Genomic DNA, 18,439 nt, shown 5'->3' on the forward strand with positions numbered 1-18,439 from the left:
AGAAACAGTTCAAGAAAAGAAAAGATCAAAACCAATGAAGCAGAGTTATGTTTGTACTATGCATTCTTCTTCCTTGTCAAAACCTCCTGCCTACATTACCCACAAAGCAACTCAACCTCTGCCAGTTCAGTCAGTGTATTGTTGCTAGTAGCGGCTAACAGAGCCTCGAGCAGACATGAGAAGTGGGCTACAGAGGTCTGGCTGGCTCACTTCTCTCTAAAAGCACCAGATATTTTTCATTTTCAAACTTGCAGTCTTCAGCCCGAGTCAGCGCGGACTCAAGTGACATCACCTGAGGCAATTTATCAGCTTTTATGCAGCTTTCTGGAGCCACAAAATACTTTTTTACTACTTTTCTCCATCCATGCAACAGATCTACAAACAGAATCTGATGTGTAAAATCAGACATTTAATACCAGCACGCCTCCCACCTGAAAAATTAATTGTCAAAAAAAAAACTGTAACACAGCTGCTTTTCTCAGCTCGCGTGATGTTATTCACAGTACAACAACTGTGTTTGAGCTCTGGAACTCAAATGATTCAGTATCTCACTTATCTTTGCACTTTGATGGTCTTTTTTTTTGATAGGCAGCCCTTCCACAAATTAAAATTTTAAATTGACTGAAGTACATTTACTGGGATTGCACACAATGCAATTAAATTGCTTGGCCCAAAAAGTGCAAACACCGTCCATTTTCCACTAAAAGCAGGCTTGAACAAATGGTCAGGGAAACCAAAATGACATAATTGAAAGTTTGGGATGAACCGTACTGTGAGAATGAGTTTTAAGTGCATGATTACATTCGGTGCTCAGGACATGAGGAGTTTGATGTTTCATGGGGCAACATCCAACACTCCAAATGCCATAAACTGTCCGTGTAGTGGCTGCTGGAATTTTCAGATGACTTAATATGATAACATCTCTAAAGATTACAACCAAAACTCCAGCCGGCATACTCACCAAACTCGTCACAGATGCTCTCATTCTGCAGCAGAGTGGGGTGTTCGAAGGTGTCCCGACAGTACAGGATCCTTGTGCTCCCGCCCAGCGCAGCAATGCCGCCCAGTGCCAGCACTGTGTGGTCTATGAACAGAGAGGACGGCTGCTCTCTGAGTCGCGCCAAAACTGAGCGGTAGCGGCAATACTGGGGGTAACTAAGGACCAAAACCTTCCACCCATCCTCCTCCTGGCCTGAAAAACACACAAAATCCAGACACACTATTAGAATCCACAGAGATTATGCATAGTTAAATTTGACATTCAGTAGGCTGTGTAGGGAGAAAGTTTTGTTTTTCAAGCGTCCCTGTAAAATTTGTAGATAATGGCAGCACTTCATTTTACAGGACACATTCACTCCTCCATTTCTGTGCAGGTTTTACTAGTTTATTCTCTCTCATAGCTACTTTTATATTCTGGCACATCCACTGCGATCCTTTTATTTATTATTGTTGGCTTTAAACTGCAGGGCTGCCTATAATGTTTGAGATGCCAGACATCAGGTTTGTCCTCTTGTAACTTCTGAGCGCCAGATAAATCTCAAGAAGGTAAATATGTGATAGAAATCTAACAACACAGAGACTTTGTCTACGCTGACAAATCGCACCAAAGCAATCTTACAAAGATACATACAGAATATATTCATCTCTCTAACTACCTGATATCCCATCCCAATGATATTTCTGAGCATTTCAGAATTTGTACCACATTAAGGAAATGCTCTAATGTTGTTGAATGAGTGTGTGGGATGTCATCATTATTGCTGACCTTTTAACCCTACAACCATCTAAATGTATGAGTCATTTATGCTTGCAGGAAAAATACAATATATAATAATGTATGAGAAACACAAACACTTAAATGCAAATGCGATCTACACCCTCTAGTTTGATGGTAGTAAATCTGCCACATTTGGTTGGATAACACAGCTCACCATTTTACTCAGGAAATTCTTTAGAAACAGAATATACCGTCATACAGGGTGTGTCGCTTCAGACGTGGGTGTGTAATTAAGATTACATGAACAATGTGTACGTCTGACTAATGCATCATCACCTGTATGAACTAACTGGAAGAACATAAATCTCATATGTTATTTGGAAAGCCTCTGGATAGCGAGTACAGCCTGAGGTGACACACACTAAACTGTCATAAAAGCCAACAAGATCTGCTCCCAGACAAATCAAACTGTTAATATTATACCACCATTTCAACAATTACCATCCACTCAGGTGCAACAGTCATCATCACAATGACCCTGGAAACCTGCTGATGTTTAGTATACACCAACTTTAGTGTGTAATCATGCTAACTTTTGTTAGTTTGTACTGAGATATTTCTGATCTTTAATATTCTTGAGACAAATTCTGACGGTCTAACTGACAGACTGATATTCCTGGCCAATCAAAACAACACAAGCTCCCTGCTGAATAACTTAATAATAAATAACAAACTACATTATGATACAGTAAATTAAATAAGTAAGTTTAAGTCATACAGGACATTTTCCCCTTTTAATACACACTGAACCAGCAGACTGTGAAGTAGACTTCATTAAAAGCAGCCTCTTCATTTAGCTTCTCTAAAAGCCTCTTCTACAGTACATTATTGTCTATGTGGATGTTACGCAACAGAGTCTTAGCTGTCAAGGCTGCAGGTTACTGATGGTGAATAAAATTATACTTTTTATGCAGATGGGCTTAATTTTTACAGAACGCATCTGCTGCCACCCACAAAGCAGACATATAATAATCTATAGCTAACTAACTAACTAACTCAAATATTTTTATGCAGCAGGAGATTAAACTAATTAAATTAAGCATATCTGAAGTACTGACATTACACATTACAACCTGACATGATATGTAACATCTAACATGGATAGATATTCTACATTAATATAATGTAGGCTTGTGTTTTATTATTATCAATTAGTCTGCAAGTTTTCTCAATTCTCAATTCAATGAACTAGTCCATAAAATAAAAAATAAAAAAAACAGTAAAAGACAACAAATTCACAAAGCTCAAGCAGACATGACTCGGTTGTTCCGCTCACATCGTTACTGCTAAAGCAGTTGGCTCATTCGGTTGATCGATGAATCGATGTAATTACTGATCGTTTCAGCAATAGTATGAGACTATAAATGAATTTGAGATGACTTCATATTGAAAATACAATTTGATGAAACATCGTGCTCCCGTTCTTAAACTCTAACTGGCATTACCTGAGAATTTGTTGTTTACACTATGGAAATTATAAAATGACACATGAGCTCAGCAGAGGTAACACAACACAGTACAGCATTGCACAACAACTTGGTCCTAATGCAAACATGAATAATGCATGTGCATCGTCCCTTAAAGCTTCAATGTCAACATCACATTTTGTAGACTCGCTTGCTCTTCGCAGAGTGTTGTTCTAAAGCAGAGTGCTAATATTTTTCTAGCTTACAAAGCCAACTACATGATTCAACAGTTGATGAAGCGGAGTCAGGCAGTTTGAAACAAGATTTTTACATGAATTATTCACTATCCTGTCTGCTTTTACAAAGCTCTTGGACATGACATTCAGGGGGAATTTCTGATAGTATCTTAATATTTCAGGGGTGGATAACGAGCGAGATTTTCACCTTCATAAAGACAAAACAGGCAGTCCTAACAGGTCTATTTAAAAATGAATTTTTTAGTGTTATTTTATGAAGCTGGAGGCTGACTGGAGGCAGCAGAAACAGGGAAGGAAAGACACCATTCATAACATATTTACAGCAGCTGCATTCCCGACAATCAGCGTAATTAGTTCCACTGTACTCCGATACGACAGCCACTTCAAAAGAAATTATTAAAACCATTCAGCCAGCACGCATGCACACACACACACACGCACACGCACACACACACACACACACACACACACAAATAGGTCATGCAGAGGTATTAGTCACAAAGCACACAGATGTATACATATACATATTCCTGCATACATTTACGTGCATTTCACACTCAGGACACACACACATTCATCAAAGATTGCGACAGTTGTCCTAAGCAATTACAGCTCAGAGGTAGAGCAGGCTTTGTTTCCAAATGTCAGGGATTTTATTGTAAGCGGTCACCGTCAGACCTGCTCTTTCTCCTGAGGACCCTCACAGCATTTCACTTGATTAGATTCAATTTGGAGAGAGCGCTGCAGGGCATTAATAACTGTACAAAGCCGTTGTAAAGCGTGTGTGTGTGTGTGTGTGTCTGCGTGTGTGTGTTGGTGCGTGTAATGTACATCGAGTGTACGTACACTTTAAAAATTCCTTTTGTTCTTGCAGCCGACCTTTCAAAATAAAGGACATCTTTATCTTTGCATAAGCTTTCTAATTGGTTGGGGCTGTGGCTGCTTCACTGGAGAGCTGGAAGACATTATGTGAGAACATTATGCAATTTGTTTCTCCCTCTCTCTCCGGATCATTTTCTATTTTCTCTTTGTGTCTGTCGGTCCTCTCCTGGTGCTAGTGTAGCGTGTTGATCAAACAGCTGTAGTGTGGGAGATTATTTTCAGAACACGCTGTAAAGCTCCAGACCTCATAAACTACAATGGTGTCAGGGTCATAACTGCTCTACAGGATGGCTGACGTTATAACCGCTCAGTCGGGCGAGCACTCAATAAACTCCAATACAATACAACACGCAGTAAACTGATGAAATACTAATATTAATACTTGACTGAAGTAGTTAGTAATACACAATTGATGCTCCATGCAAGACTTTACACACCAGCTTGTGAAGTATTACTCAGCTTGTGGAAACAGTTGTATAACGTATACTGAATGAGCTTTCCGACGTCTAGATAGCTAGATACTTTATTGATCCCAAGGGAAATTCAATATAGCAATAATAATAGTCTGACAACAAAATAACCCCGGTGACATCACCATGACGTCATCTGGGTTATCTCACCTGGATTTACTCACTCCAAATTTCCAACAGAAAACACATGTTACAAACTGCAGTGGGGCATGAAGTATAAAAGACAGGAGAGGCAAGAGAGCCCAAATGAAAAACACTATCAAGCTGCATTTTGGGAACTGTAGGATCCAGCGTGTTTGTTTGGAGCTTGACTCAGGACTACAAGACCGAATGTTTCAGCTTCTGCTGATTCAAAATCTGATCCACAACTTAATTGGTGGACTGAGTGTATTGTGGTTATTGTTTGTAGGCTTCAGTTTAAAGACCTGAACAAAAAGAATACACAAATAGGCAGACATACAGATGTGTCAAATAATCAGAGCAATACATTAAAAAGCAAGTTAAGAAGATAAACAATCTGTTCTATACAGCTCACTTAAAAGCAGTGACAGCTTTCTGATGTTATTCTGCATCGTAAACTGGCACATCGTTTTGGATCCATAAATAGAAATGCTTGTTCTCCTTTTTATCGTGTTTAGTTAGACAGGCTGCTAAAATTCCTTGATCAGTTTTGTTATAGCTTTGTTTTACTGCCTCTACCTGTAACTTTTATTGTTATTGATGTTAGAACAGCAGTAACGGAAGTACTAGGGAGTTGAAAGAAGCCAACAAACAAAATACTATAGACTGGAGCTTTGCCATGCAAGGCCTAAAATGTAATTGAAGTGATTTTAAGATTAAATTCTGAAATGTACTGTGATATTGCAATACGTCTAGTCTTATTTAGGAGTCTGGCAGCAGAACTTTGTTGTAGAAGCTGTAGGCACTTCAGGGATGACTGATTTACTCAAGTAAAAAGTGCATTACAATAACGTAACCACAATGTGACAAAAGCATGATGGATATCACTGTGTCTTGTGATGACAGGATGTCAGCTGATCTTAAAAACGTTCCCAAGATTAAAGAAGCATGACTGAGACCAGTTTGAGATATGCAAATTAAAAATGAAAGAGGACTCAAATTTTTACTTCTGCAGACACAGGCATTACACAAGGACAGCAAGAGTCCAGAAATTACTGAGCTGCTTGTGCAACGAGGTCAAGACCAACGATTAAAATGTATGTTTCAACTTCGGGTTTCAGCTATTCACCCACTGAAGTCAGGAAGACAATTATATAAAATGGATGGTCTGCTGAACTCATTTGTGGTCTGGAATGCCTTATGAATTACATCAGTCACAGAGAAGTCTTACACAGCAACACTTTCTTTCTTTATTAATAGAAACATACCATTGTTTCAGGTATCGTTTTGACCAAATGCAGTGACGTGTCCACATTGTTTCCATTGGTGTGGCCCAAGTGGGGCAATAACTTACTAGCATTTCTCATATCTTTACTTTAAGCACTTACATATGCAGTATGTTACAGTTTCTTACAATCCTGTGACCCAAGTGTGGCACCATCCAAATATGGTATAAAGCTTTATCCTTTAAGTCCTCCAAAAGAAATTGTTCCTCTGAAAGTAGGTTACATAGCAAAGAAACCAAGGCAGAGGTCAAGAGCAAAGCATTAGCAGTGAACAAAAGGAGCAGTTACAGAGCAAAGCTTTTGTTTTCATATTTACTGACTTGAAGATGTGAAATAAAACAACTGCACAACAGAAAAACAAAGCCAAAGGCCTCTTTTTCTGAGCCACATTACTTCCTCCTTCTCGCTACATTTGATTGTATTGATTTCCTGGCTTCCAGACAGCCAATGTTTTACAACAGTCAACTTGCCTTGACTTTAAAGCTGATATTAATACATTTAGTAATACATCACAGGGAATGAGTGAAATTCCTTCTTTGATGTTTAAGGAAACAAGGAAATTTGAGAGTCATCTGCCAAACAGCAACTTTTTAACGCAAAACATGATGAAATACATACCATCGTTTTTGCAACATCTGCTTCCTGTCTCTCTCTCTTCCTCTCAGAATTACGAATTATGAATGATATGCTTTTACCACTTGAAACCTCTTCTCTTAGACATCCTGGACAACAACAAGTTGACTGACCTGAGCACATCATTGCATTTCGGACGGCTACGGCAGCCTCAACAGATAAAGTCACTTGCAAATGCATATCAGCAGGTTTCTTGCTGCGCCGACATGAAATTAGTACTGAAACAATTACTCAACTGACACCAGGCGTCAACAGTGGTGATCATTAATTGCTTAAAGTTCCCATGAAAAAGCTAGTAGAGAGCATTTTTCATTATATATGTATTTATATGTTTCCTATAAAACCCTTAAGCTAAGGAGGGACTTTCAACACAGCCAGCAGTCCTGTTAGCTGAGTCTGCCTGGACCGAGACCAAGTACAGAGACTGACAGAGACCAGTTTGACGACAGGGAATACAGTACCAAGGTGGTTTTCTTTCTGGGTTAGCATTAGCTGTGTGGCTAACTGAACTAACGAGCTAATGGGAGCTACATTTAGCAGCAGTTAGCGGTTACTTCATCAGAGGGAAAACCAGTTTATCTAGTTACTCAATAAAATATGATCCAACATCACCCAAATCAGGGAATACCTGTGTTTTTGTACAAGTTATAAACTCGAAAAATACAATTAAGAATTCCTACATTTTTTTTCTTTTTTCTGTCATTTATGTGATTTGAAAAAACTTTTTTAAATATCTTGAATATGAGCATCTTTGCACTTTGATCGTGAAAATCGTGAAGTGTATTTTGTGCTATTTAGTGAGATTTATCAGTTGTTTAATCAAAAAAATAACAGAGAGAATAATTCCTGATGAATTAAAGAGAATACATCTAAAAATTTGCTGGTGTAGCACGTATAGGAAATTATTTGTGATGTCGAGCACATGGGATTCATAGTTAATGTGTTAAAACATGTAAAGGTAACAATATAGTCCAGATATTATGCATCACACTACACTGCAGTCACAGCAGAACGGTAAAGTCATTATCAGGCTGTCATGAGACACACTGTAATATCCAGGTTTCTCACTCTGCTCCAACACTGCTGTAATATATGTGCACAATATTTGGTTCATGACATTTGACAACACAGGGTGGATTTGATATTTGCAGGGGGAAATATTCCGGTGAGCCAGCTCTTCCTTTGAGGAAAAACACTTAAGAGAAGAGGGGAGACTGCAGTGTAACGCAGCCACACTGTATATGAGAGAAACAGAAGTAGAAATAAATATGATGGGAACAAGCTCTGACACTGCGTTATACCAGAAAGAATTAAAGAATATTTTGTGTAATTACACCAAAGGAAAAAAAATTCCTGCTTCTCCTCCACAACAAGCATGATAAATTACTTGTCGTAATCAAAATCTCAGGAATGCCGCATATGACATGAAACTCATTAGCTGTGGCTGAAGCAGCTGCTCCGCTGGATGAATAGCTGCGGCAATGTTGAGATGAAACTTCACTGATATCATTGAATTTTCAAACCAGTAAAATAAAACCAGCGACCCACTGCTGCAATTCTGAGAGCTTTTATTTTTTTTTTTTATTGGTGAATTTCTGCGGCGGCTTTGGAAGTTGGGAATGAAACTAGTCGTAATATGAGGCCTGCTGACAGTTAAAAGCAGATCTGCCCTGGCTAATTAAAACCCAAATGTGACTCATGTAAACTGTGTCATTTACATTCGACCAAGCTTAAAAATATTCAAACTGCCCACAAGCTCTGACAAGATCTTTCAGGCAAGTGCGCTCATTTCTCCTGTCACAGATGAGCAGGAAAAAGCTGAAAACCATTACTCTCATGCTTTCTGTCACCCGCTGTAGTTCTTAAATCACTCACTCGGCTCAAATTTGCTGTTGTCAACATTTCCACATTATCTGCTCGGCCAAAGAATTTACTGGATCCCCCTGCTGCTTTTGTGGGGTTGGCGAGAAATGGCAAGGCATGTAACCCGGGGCCAATAATGTCACTTTCATATTTGAAGGTTGTTTTTTTTTTTTTCCCTTTTCTTTTATCACCAAAACTAGTCTATAAGCCGTAAGAAAAAGAACAAATAAATAAATAAACAGGCAAGGAGTGATATTTTGGCAAAGAACGGACGGAGAGAAGAAAGAGAACAAGGGAAAGGGAGAAAGCAGAAGCTCCTCGTTTGGTATTCACTCCATCCCGCAGACTCTCTACTCTCCGCTCTGTATTGATCTCCGAGGTTGCCCTGTTTCCATTTAGCCTCTTCTCATAATATATAACACATTTCTGATTCATCTGCCTTCTATCCAATCTCTCTCTCTCTCTCTCTCTCTCTCCTCCCAATGAGGGGATATGACACTGAGAGGGGGCCATATAAGCAGCAGCAGGCGCCCGATCTGGCTATTGGTTTCATGTTATTGAAACCTGACCAAATAAAGAGAGAACAGCATCTGTCAGTGACACCAAATGGAAATGACGCGTAGGGTGGGAGGAGGTGTCACATTTTCACTTGTGGCAACCTTGTGTTTTCTACCAAGAGAGAATTACATAAAAAAAAAAATTCATTTGCATGATTCATTGCTTGTCCAATCTGTGAATGACTACACTATGGTGGATAAAACAAAATGTGCTAGAACATTTCACTAATTACAAGCTAGTCTGTACTGTAAACAATACCGCGTTAATTATGTGGAGGGTGCGGCATCAATAAATCACAGTGCTGGTATAAAACAATCAGCTAACACTCACGCTTGTTTCGCTCAAACAGAGAAGAATTGCAATAATATGTCAAATTTATTTAATGGATCTGCATTGAACAACATACTGTGTTGTGTCCGTCTTCAAAATCACATTAGTCACAGTGATTCACCTTGGTCCTGTTCATCATATTATCCATTATTTATTTATTCATTCAGTCATTTATTTATTTAATTTCCTCCCTGGGGATCAATAAAGTCATATCTCATTAAGAGGCTGATGAATTATCAACCAACTCTATAGAGGTTTTCAGGATATGTCAGCTTATTGTTTGGTTTTACAGTCCTTCACTGATTTGGCTCACACTCATCAGCATCGTTTTCAGCAGGAGTAAGAAGCTGTTTTCCAATGAAAAAGCCCTAAAATGGCACCAAATGACAGAAAGACACAAAGTCACATACAAGAGAGACAGAATTATGACTCCATGTGAATGCCAATGCTGTGTGCACAAAGATGTGACTGTTTGCTGGCACATTCAACATTTCTGCTTCATTGTGAAAACAGGTTTGTATTGTGTTTGATTGTGACTGTTCATCCACCATTGTGCCATAAAGACCAATGAACAGGGCCTAATGGTTTAAATAAAAACTAAGAGTAGTTATTAAGTTTTACAATTTGCTAGAAATAATTCACTCACATAGTATTTTGTCATAAGGACAATATTTTTCCAAGTCATGTCTGTTAGAGTAAATCAAAATGATATGTTCTCAGGGTGGAAATCAAAAATCAAGTGTCCACAGCAGCATAACTCACTTCTTTGCTGTCTATTTGTAAACTCACCGCGTCCCTACTGTTCATACTTTCAACAAAATATTTATATATTTGAACACACTGCACTGTCAAACAGAGTCTGGTGTTTTGTTTTGTTTTGTTTTTGTTTTGTTTTTTTTTTTTTTATCAAGAGTGAAAGTGACAAGCCCGGGAGCGAGTAAACTACAGTAACATTTCCGACCAACAAACAAGCCGGAGGCGGGTTTGTCAGAAGAATGGGACCTTCAGCGTCTTTAGTTGTATTCTGCTGAAATATGTGGAACACGCTGAGCTTACAAATGGGAAGTGGAGAAGTGGTTTAAGCAGCAGGACTGGTTTGAGGAGTTTCTGTGGAGGCAAATCAATTGTGCCGACCATAAATTCACTCTGATCACATCCGCTGTACATGATATTAAAGACATTCTGAGTTATCAGACAATGGGTGAAGTATGACACACATGAAGTGACATACCTGGATTTTTTTTTTTTTTACATGCACACTAATTCTTCTTAGGTAATCATATTCCCACAAAAGGCCACTAAGACCCAGAGGAAATGTTCTATTGAAAGTGCATGGAGGGCTGAGAGAGTCACACATAGAAAGGAGAGGGGAAGAGAGCCCTCCATGCATGCTGACTCCTGTTCTTAATTATAGTAAAGCACTAAAGTGCCTCATTCATTTCAGCAGGGTGGGGCAGTGGCCTGTGACAAAGAAAAAAAAAAAACAAAAAAAAAGAAGAAACATTTATATAATTTTCGCCTCAATTTATTCAAGTGGGCAAAAGGATTGAGGACAAGCAGCTATGCATACAAAGACAAAACTCGCAACAACACTCATAAGACACAGAGAAAAACTCAACTTCCCTCAGCTTCATTCCATCCCAGATGTTCTTGTGGTTAACGTGTGGAGGATTGGAGGTTGGGGGGGGTGGGGGGTGGGGGGCAATGGCTGCACCACATTTTCAAAAACACACACCCATATTAAATGTTTTCAGTTAAACAGAGAGGGAGAGAAAAGAAGAGAAGAGAAGAAACAACACGAGCACTTTCCTCCAGTTGATTTATGTGATTCTATTACATTAAACATTCTTTCCCCTGAGCAGGCTCAGCTCCCTAGCAACCATCGCTCGCAGCCCTAATGTGTCTGGCACGGGGCCAGGGAAAGCTGCCTGCCTTATTGATTGCCAGATTGAAAAGTTTGCATTTAATAGGTCCTGTAATACATGACGGAATTATTCAGAGGGGCTCCTTGTCAAAAACCCAAATTGGTTCTTTTGACTATCAAAAAAAAATAAAATAAATAACAACGGGGACCCTCATAACAAATGGGCTAGCAACAAGCTCCCAAGAGCCCCCTTTGTGCCACAGATGATATTATACGTCGCTTCGGCCCCTCAGAATCATCAGAGTCACGAGGAAGAAAAGTTGAAACCGTGATTACTGCGAGGTTAGAGGCCACGTTGTCGCATAAGAAGAGGAAGACAAGTTTGTGCCATGTTGATCCCCTTTTGTGTAGTGATGGATTGGCCCTAAACACTGCTCGCTGTCTGGTCCCCGGCTGCATCCTGACTAATGAAAGACTACTGCTGGGTTTTGGGGGTCAATCCACTTATGGCGCAGTCAATCCAGAGAGTAAAAACAAGCTGCTCTGCAAGAACCCAAAATGTGCAAATACCACAGGGAGCAAATTTAATCAACTATCTTTGGTTGCAGAAATACAACTGCCTTTAGAGTACACAAACAAGCAAAATGCCTCCCCACGCCTTTTTGCCTCTCCTCAAACGAGCCTAAATGCTTTTACACCCAGGTGATGATACTCTATCCACTATGACGGCCATTCTCATTTGTCACGCAGCTCTCTCCCCGACACAAACTCAGCTGAGCAGCTGTGATCGGAGATCTCAGAGGTTGTCACCAACAGAGAGAAAGAGCGATACATAGAGAGTTTCCTCGGCTCAGCCCGTAGTAAGACAGCATTTCCAGCCTCACATAGCCCCCCCCCCCCTTGCAGAATGAAATGGATGACATGTTTGGCTTTAAATGTATCTTTAATGGGACAGCAAGTTCCCATTTGAGTGAGTTCTTTCGGGAAGGTTAGAGCAAAGGAGGGAGAGGGAGAGGAAAAAAACCCATCTTATCAGGAGATTGGGAATTGGGTCAGGCAAGGAATTACATGCCATTCTAGATCAAAGTTGCCGCGTGTATTTCCTCAAAGAAGGGCCCCTCATTATCAACTCAGACTTATTTCTCTGGGCGTATGCTGTGTGAAAGGAGACATGATTTAATATGTTTTCAGTAAAAGAATGAAGCAAAAAAAAAAAAGAGCAGGAGAGGAAAAAAGGAATAATACTACAGAGGCTTTTTGGGACAGGCATGTTTCCCAATGGTACAAAAGTAATGATAAAGAAAAGAAAAAAAACAGAGAGAGGGGAGGGGGTGTTTGTTAGGGATGTTTGGGGTGGTTGTCATTCAACATGGCTCCATTGTGGATCCCTGTCATTATATAAGAACCTCTCTTTCTCTGCGTCTCTCTCTCTCTCTCCCTCTATCATCAGATCTGTATGGAGGAGGAAGGCTTTAAATAAACAGCCCATTGAGTTAAGCCAACTGGAACCCTTTTCAATAATTACATCCAGCACAATACCCAATTTACATTGCATTTATTTAGCTGGAGGAGTTGACAATGTGGCAAAGAAAAGAGTGACATTAGCAGTGCATGATAACAACTAGAGCGATGCGCTCCCCGAGGGGAGACGTTTTAGTCTGTGGCTTAGAGGGAGACTTTACAGATAGCAATATGTCATTAAAAACCAGCGCCATCTGTTCAGATTTCTTGTTTATGTGCTGTCATTGGTATCAAGTGTATTGAAGACACACAAGCGAATCCCAGAAATAAAAACTGTAGGATTTTCTCTTGCATATTTTGGTATGCAATTAGCTGTGATCACACATTCTAAAAGTACCCACAAAAGAGAAAACAACAATTGTTTTTCTCTCCACAAGACATAATGATCTCCGTTTGAAGTTCCAGCAGCTCGGCCTCGCACTGATCTCTTTCCACAAGACTGCTGTGTTATTCGCTCGACAAGCACAGTGTCTGGCTAAACAAGCAGGTAATTTCTGATAAAGTGGTACGAGCTTTAGCAGCAGAGTTATAATCACCGTAATGCGGCACATACAATATCTGTAGCTGCTTGCCTCACATTGCACACGAAAGATAAGAACTTCAATGGAGAATATTGACTCGCTCCGATAACAAGTTTATGTTCACCGGTCACTTTTTTTTTCATTATTTCTCTCTGTAATATTTCTGCATTTTTGTACAAACAGCCACAATGACAAGCAAGTCCAATATGAGCTGAAAATGACAGAGGGAGATATTTTTGTTTATTTTGTGAAACCCATCCACGGGCTGTTATGTATTTTGTATACAGTATAATAACACAGTGAGAAGAGACAGCAACATGAATCATAGGAATGATTTGGCGTCTGTTGACTAAAAACTGGTAGTGGCGACTGGTATGTGACGCGCCTTTAATCAATCTGCTCCTCGTGAGAGCCAAACACTGAAATATCAAGTTAGTTTAATGCATATTTATCTGGCTTTAACTGTGTGAAACCCTCCATCTACTCAGCTGTTCTTTGGCACATTGAATTAATTAAAGCAGCACCGACTACAATGGCACATAGTGATTCTGTGACTCGGCTATTGTTAACTTTAGATGTTATCCTCTGACACGTCGAAACGAAACAACAGCTTTCCCTGAGTTACGGCGAAGGGGAAAAGCAGGCGGAAAAACAAGGCTGGCTGAACGCCTCTCATTTTGCCAAGTGCTCCTCAGGCCAGTACATAACAAGGAAATGGACAGACAGGTTGAGAAAGAGGACAGAGAGGCATCAATGATCTATTGTTTGCAGCCAAGGCGCTCGTTCCAGCTCCTCTGGCAGTCAATATATCAAAGAAACCAAAATATATTACACCATCTGCACCGAGATGCTTTACAAATACAAATTATGTCATTTGTGTTTCTTTGGCTTAATAAAAGCATTAAGTGCAGTTATGTACCCCAGTAAGTATGCACACACACACACACGCACGCACACACACACACACACACACACACACACAGCTCCCACCAAAGGTCTGGAATCTATCAAATCCCCCAGTGCAATTACCTTTCAATGCGGGTAAAATGCATTACCTCTGTGCTGTGAAATGAACAGTATGTTATTCCTTCAAGGCTAGAGGTCTATCTTCCATGCTGTGTACTACACTGTATATAAATATATATCCTGCAGCCCAGCTCTGTGACCCTCTTGCATCGGTTCTGCCTTACAGATTATGACAGATATTAAGCTGATGTTGAGAAACTGATCTGCAATCAGCAGCGAGAGCTATTTTTACCTTGGCACAGGTCTGACTGAAAATATTTTTCCAACACTGTAATGTTAACAGAGAATTAAATGGGTATTTAATGTGGAGGGATCGTTTGTTCACACACGCATGATTGATGTTGTGATTATCGACGTGCACATTTCGGCCCTTTGAATCATGTTAACTAAAAAGCCTTACAAAAACTGGGCTGTGATTCAAGTTCTAAGAGACCCGACAGGATCTTTGGAAGTGTCACTTAAGTAAAAGGATGCATTAAGTGTTACTAGCAAAATGTAGTACTAAAATTAGAAATACTCGCATGCTCCTATTACTACACTTTCATGTTACTGTATTATTATCATGTATGAGTAGCATTTTACTGTTGTGGCTGATTGAATTGGAGCTAATCTTAACCGATTTACACGTTATCATTATTTCACTATGATAATTTCTACATAATATGCAGAAATGCATCCCATTTGATAAACTCATCACACTTTCATGTGTGAAAATCTTAAACTGTGAAGTAACCAAAACTGTGAAACAGAGGTGGAGTAAAAAGTGCAATATGTCCTTCAGAACTGCAGGGGGGTACTCAACTCACATGTTCTTTCGCAATCTGTGTTTTTCTTAATGCTGATTTGAACGTCACGTCCTTTTGATATGCACAACAGGGCGTCCAGGAGAGGACAGTTTTACACGGATTCATAAAGCAGATGGACTGGCATGCCCATAAAACATGCAGAGTTATTAATTGTACAATCTGTGATGTCTAAAATGCCTACTGAGCGGCACAGAAACATCCACATCTATCCGTCTGAAGGCTGAATGTGAGACTGTCAGAGGAGAAACAAGCATATCAGGGAGACAAGTACAAAAGGCAGTTCTGTGCTGAAAAATTAATGTTGCTGTAATACTTGAAATGAGCAACATTTTTGACAAAGACGGATATAGAAATCTCTCCAGAAAGGCTGCTGGTTGGGTAACACTTAAGTGTGAGTCAGCGTGTAACTGGAACTGGCAGGCAATTTGTTTATAAGAACAGAAAGCAAATGTTCCTCCATGTGACTTTTAATTCCTTTTCACAACAAATCACAAAGAATAATAATATAAAATAAATCTATCAGGAAATTTGTCTTGGAGAGAACCTCACTCCCTTTCTTTCTGTTTAAGATGTCTGGCAGAGGTCACATCAATAGTGTCTCTGCTGTTCCAGGCCTGACTAATAGAGAGAAGAGAGACACACACAACTGTTGTAATGGAGAGACGGAGCTCTTCATTTCCTCTGGGGCCATTCTCATTGTTTAACCATCCACATGCCTTCAGCCCCCTCCCTCGCGCGAGTCGGAAAACACATTATGTGACATTCCAGAAATAAAATAACACAAATTATTAATGAATATAGCTATCCAAAGAAGCTGAATTTGATTACGGTGCGAGCCATAACAGGATATGGCTTGGGTGTTGGGTGGTCTCTCTCTCTCTCTCTCTCTCTCTCTCTCTCTCTCTCTCTCTCTCTCACTCACACACACACACACACAGTTTGTCTCTCTCTCTCTTTCGCCCCATTCAAATTCGAGGCATGCTCAAACATCTAATAGATTTTTCCACCCCGGCACACAATTTACTGCTTACAGATTTAGAATTCTTTGGCTTCCGGCCAGTCAGAAGTGAATTAATGATATGAGCACATCAGTGAGGAAAAACAGCTTGTGATTCTCTCTCCTACAGGTCTGAGCATAATGAAGAAGATACTGCCATAAACCCACCGCCCGACACTAAAAAGAAAAAAAAAAACATACCAGAGAAGGAGAGAAAGAAGAGGAGGAAGGAAGGGGGGGGGGCACATAATCAATACAAACACTCCATTAAATTACTTCAAAAGGGATTTTGGACAGTTTGTAGAATTAGTTCTGTGGAAAGAAAAAACAGAAGGGGAAGCAAATATGTTTGAGGGGCGGAAAGCAAACAAGTGCAAACTATACAATCTGCCACATATTCTGAATGGAGGAGTACAGTGTGGTGGCATTCTTTCTGTCAGAGTCACAACATGCCATTACTCTCATAACACCACAACACCTTCCTCTTTATCTTTCTTCCAAGAAGCCGCTTACTCCTCCCCGCGTCGCAGTCGAAACATAAAACGTTTTCGTGCGCGATAGTGAGTCAAAGTCCCAAATATCGTCCCATATTGTCACCAAGACAAATCATCCATGAGAAGACAGCATCTGTCTGTTTCCTTATCACCAGCTCCTACCCGCATAAACATTCTGAGACGCTCTGAACAGTCTGTGAAAAGGGACAGAATCTACCCTCTACATCAAATTGAAACGTTCCGACTGAAATATTGTCGGGATATCAACTCGGTGTATGTGCCAGGCCCGGCATACGGATCAGATGTTGCATCAGAGGGAAATACAGTGGTTCTATCCCCGAGCGGGCGGTGCTGTAAAGAAGCTTGAAATGCAGTGATATCACTCCGTGCCTCACTGGCCTTTTGCAGCTCAATCAATGTGCATTTAGCTCCGATCACATAAAGGGAATGTGCCAATTTCAGACTGCGCAATAATTCTGAATTAAATATAAAGAGCTTGATTGTTTTTTTTTTTATAGTGTGCTGTTAATGTCCTAAAATAGAGTGCAAGAAGAAACCTGAGGAGCTGCTCACAGCTAAAAAGAAAAAGATAAAGAAATAAAATAAAATATTATAAAGCAATTTTACAACTTAGTTGATAGAGAAGGTCGCCAGGTTGGTGGTTTGATCTCTGGCTCCACCTGTCCACACATTCAAGTGTCCTTGACCGCACCACAAACTGCTCCTGATGTATGGAAATAAATGGACAAAAGCGTCTGCCAAATGAGTGTAATGGATTTAATTTAAAATACACAACATGCACAATAATGAAGGTGACTTATTATGGGTTACAGTGAAATCAATAAAGTCATTCTTTACAGCGGAGGAGACAACAAAGTACATATTGAGTTAGATCTATCAGGTCATATTTTACTCTGACCATTGATGGAGATGATGTACGGAAAACATCGATCACAGCACAAAATCTGCAGCTTTTTGTACAGCAAAAAGCTACGCTGTGAATATGTCTTTCCTTGAATATAATAACAGAACTTCATTCCCATAACTAATTGAATATTCATTGAAAATGCTTACATTTTCTGATCTCCAATGCACCACGCAGTCTCGGCTTCAGTGTGATCCTCTGTATGAATTTGCAGGGCCAATAAATTAGCACGCAGCACTGCGGGAAGCATCTAATATCTTGAACAAATATTAGTAATTTTATGGTTTTCAAGAGGTGAGGCTGCATAAAAATAATAGAAAAAGTCAAGGGAAGTGGTGAGTGTTTCTGGACTAGAGACAGATGACACTACAGTTGAGGGCAAGAGTCAGTCAGGAACACCACTGAGGTTCTTTGAGCATTTGAACACAGGAGTCACAGGCTTTGACCTTGTATAATCTTCCACAGCATCTCAACTCACAATCTGCTCACTGGCTTCTGCACAGAAGGCTTAAACTGAAGAAAGACAAGACAGTAAACCTATTGGGCTATTTTGTGAGCAAGAGCCATCTTGTGTGTGTGTGTGTGTTTTCCTTCTATAGCTCTCTGTTTCTCCCAGCACAAGCCAACAAACTGTATCAGCAGATACAGCTCTACAACGCTCGGCCTCCTAGTATACGACCAGAAACCAATTTCGTCAGGCAGC

General features: G+C 40.0%; 1 protein-coding gene across 1 annotated transcript in view; it reads right to left on the reverse strand.

Annotated features, from left to right (window-relative positions):
* Positions 1 to 18,439, reverse strand: part of arid5b (AT-rich interaction domain 5B) — a 74,918-nt gene that overhangs the window by 41,938 nt on the left and 14,541 nt on the right. The window contains exon 4 of the mRNA XM_046402586.1: positions 962 to 1,192. Coding sequence (XP_046258542.1) covers positions 962 to 1,192 — 231 coding nt within the window. The remainder of the gene's footprint in view (positions 1 to 961; positions 1,193 to 18,439) is intronic.

This window comes from Scatophagus argus, chromosome 10 (assembly GCF_020382885.2).
Source record: "Scatophagus argus isolate fScaArg1 chromosome 10, fScaArg1.pri, whole genome shotgun sequence".
NCBI lineage: Eukaryota > Metazoa > Chordata > Actinopteri > Scatophagidae > Scatophagus > Scatophagus argus.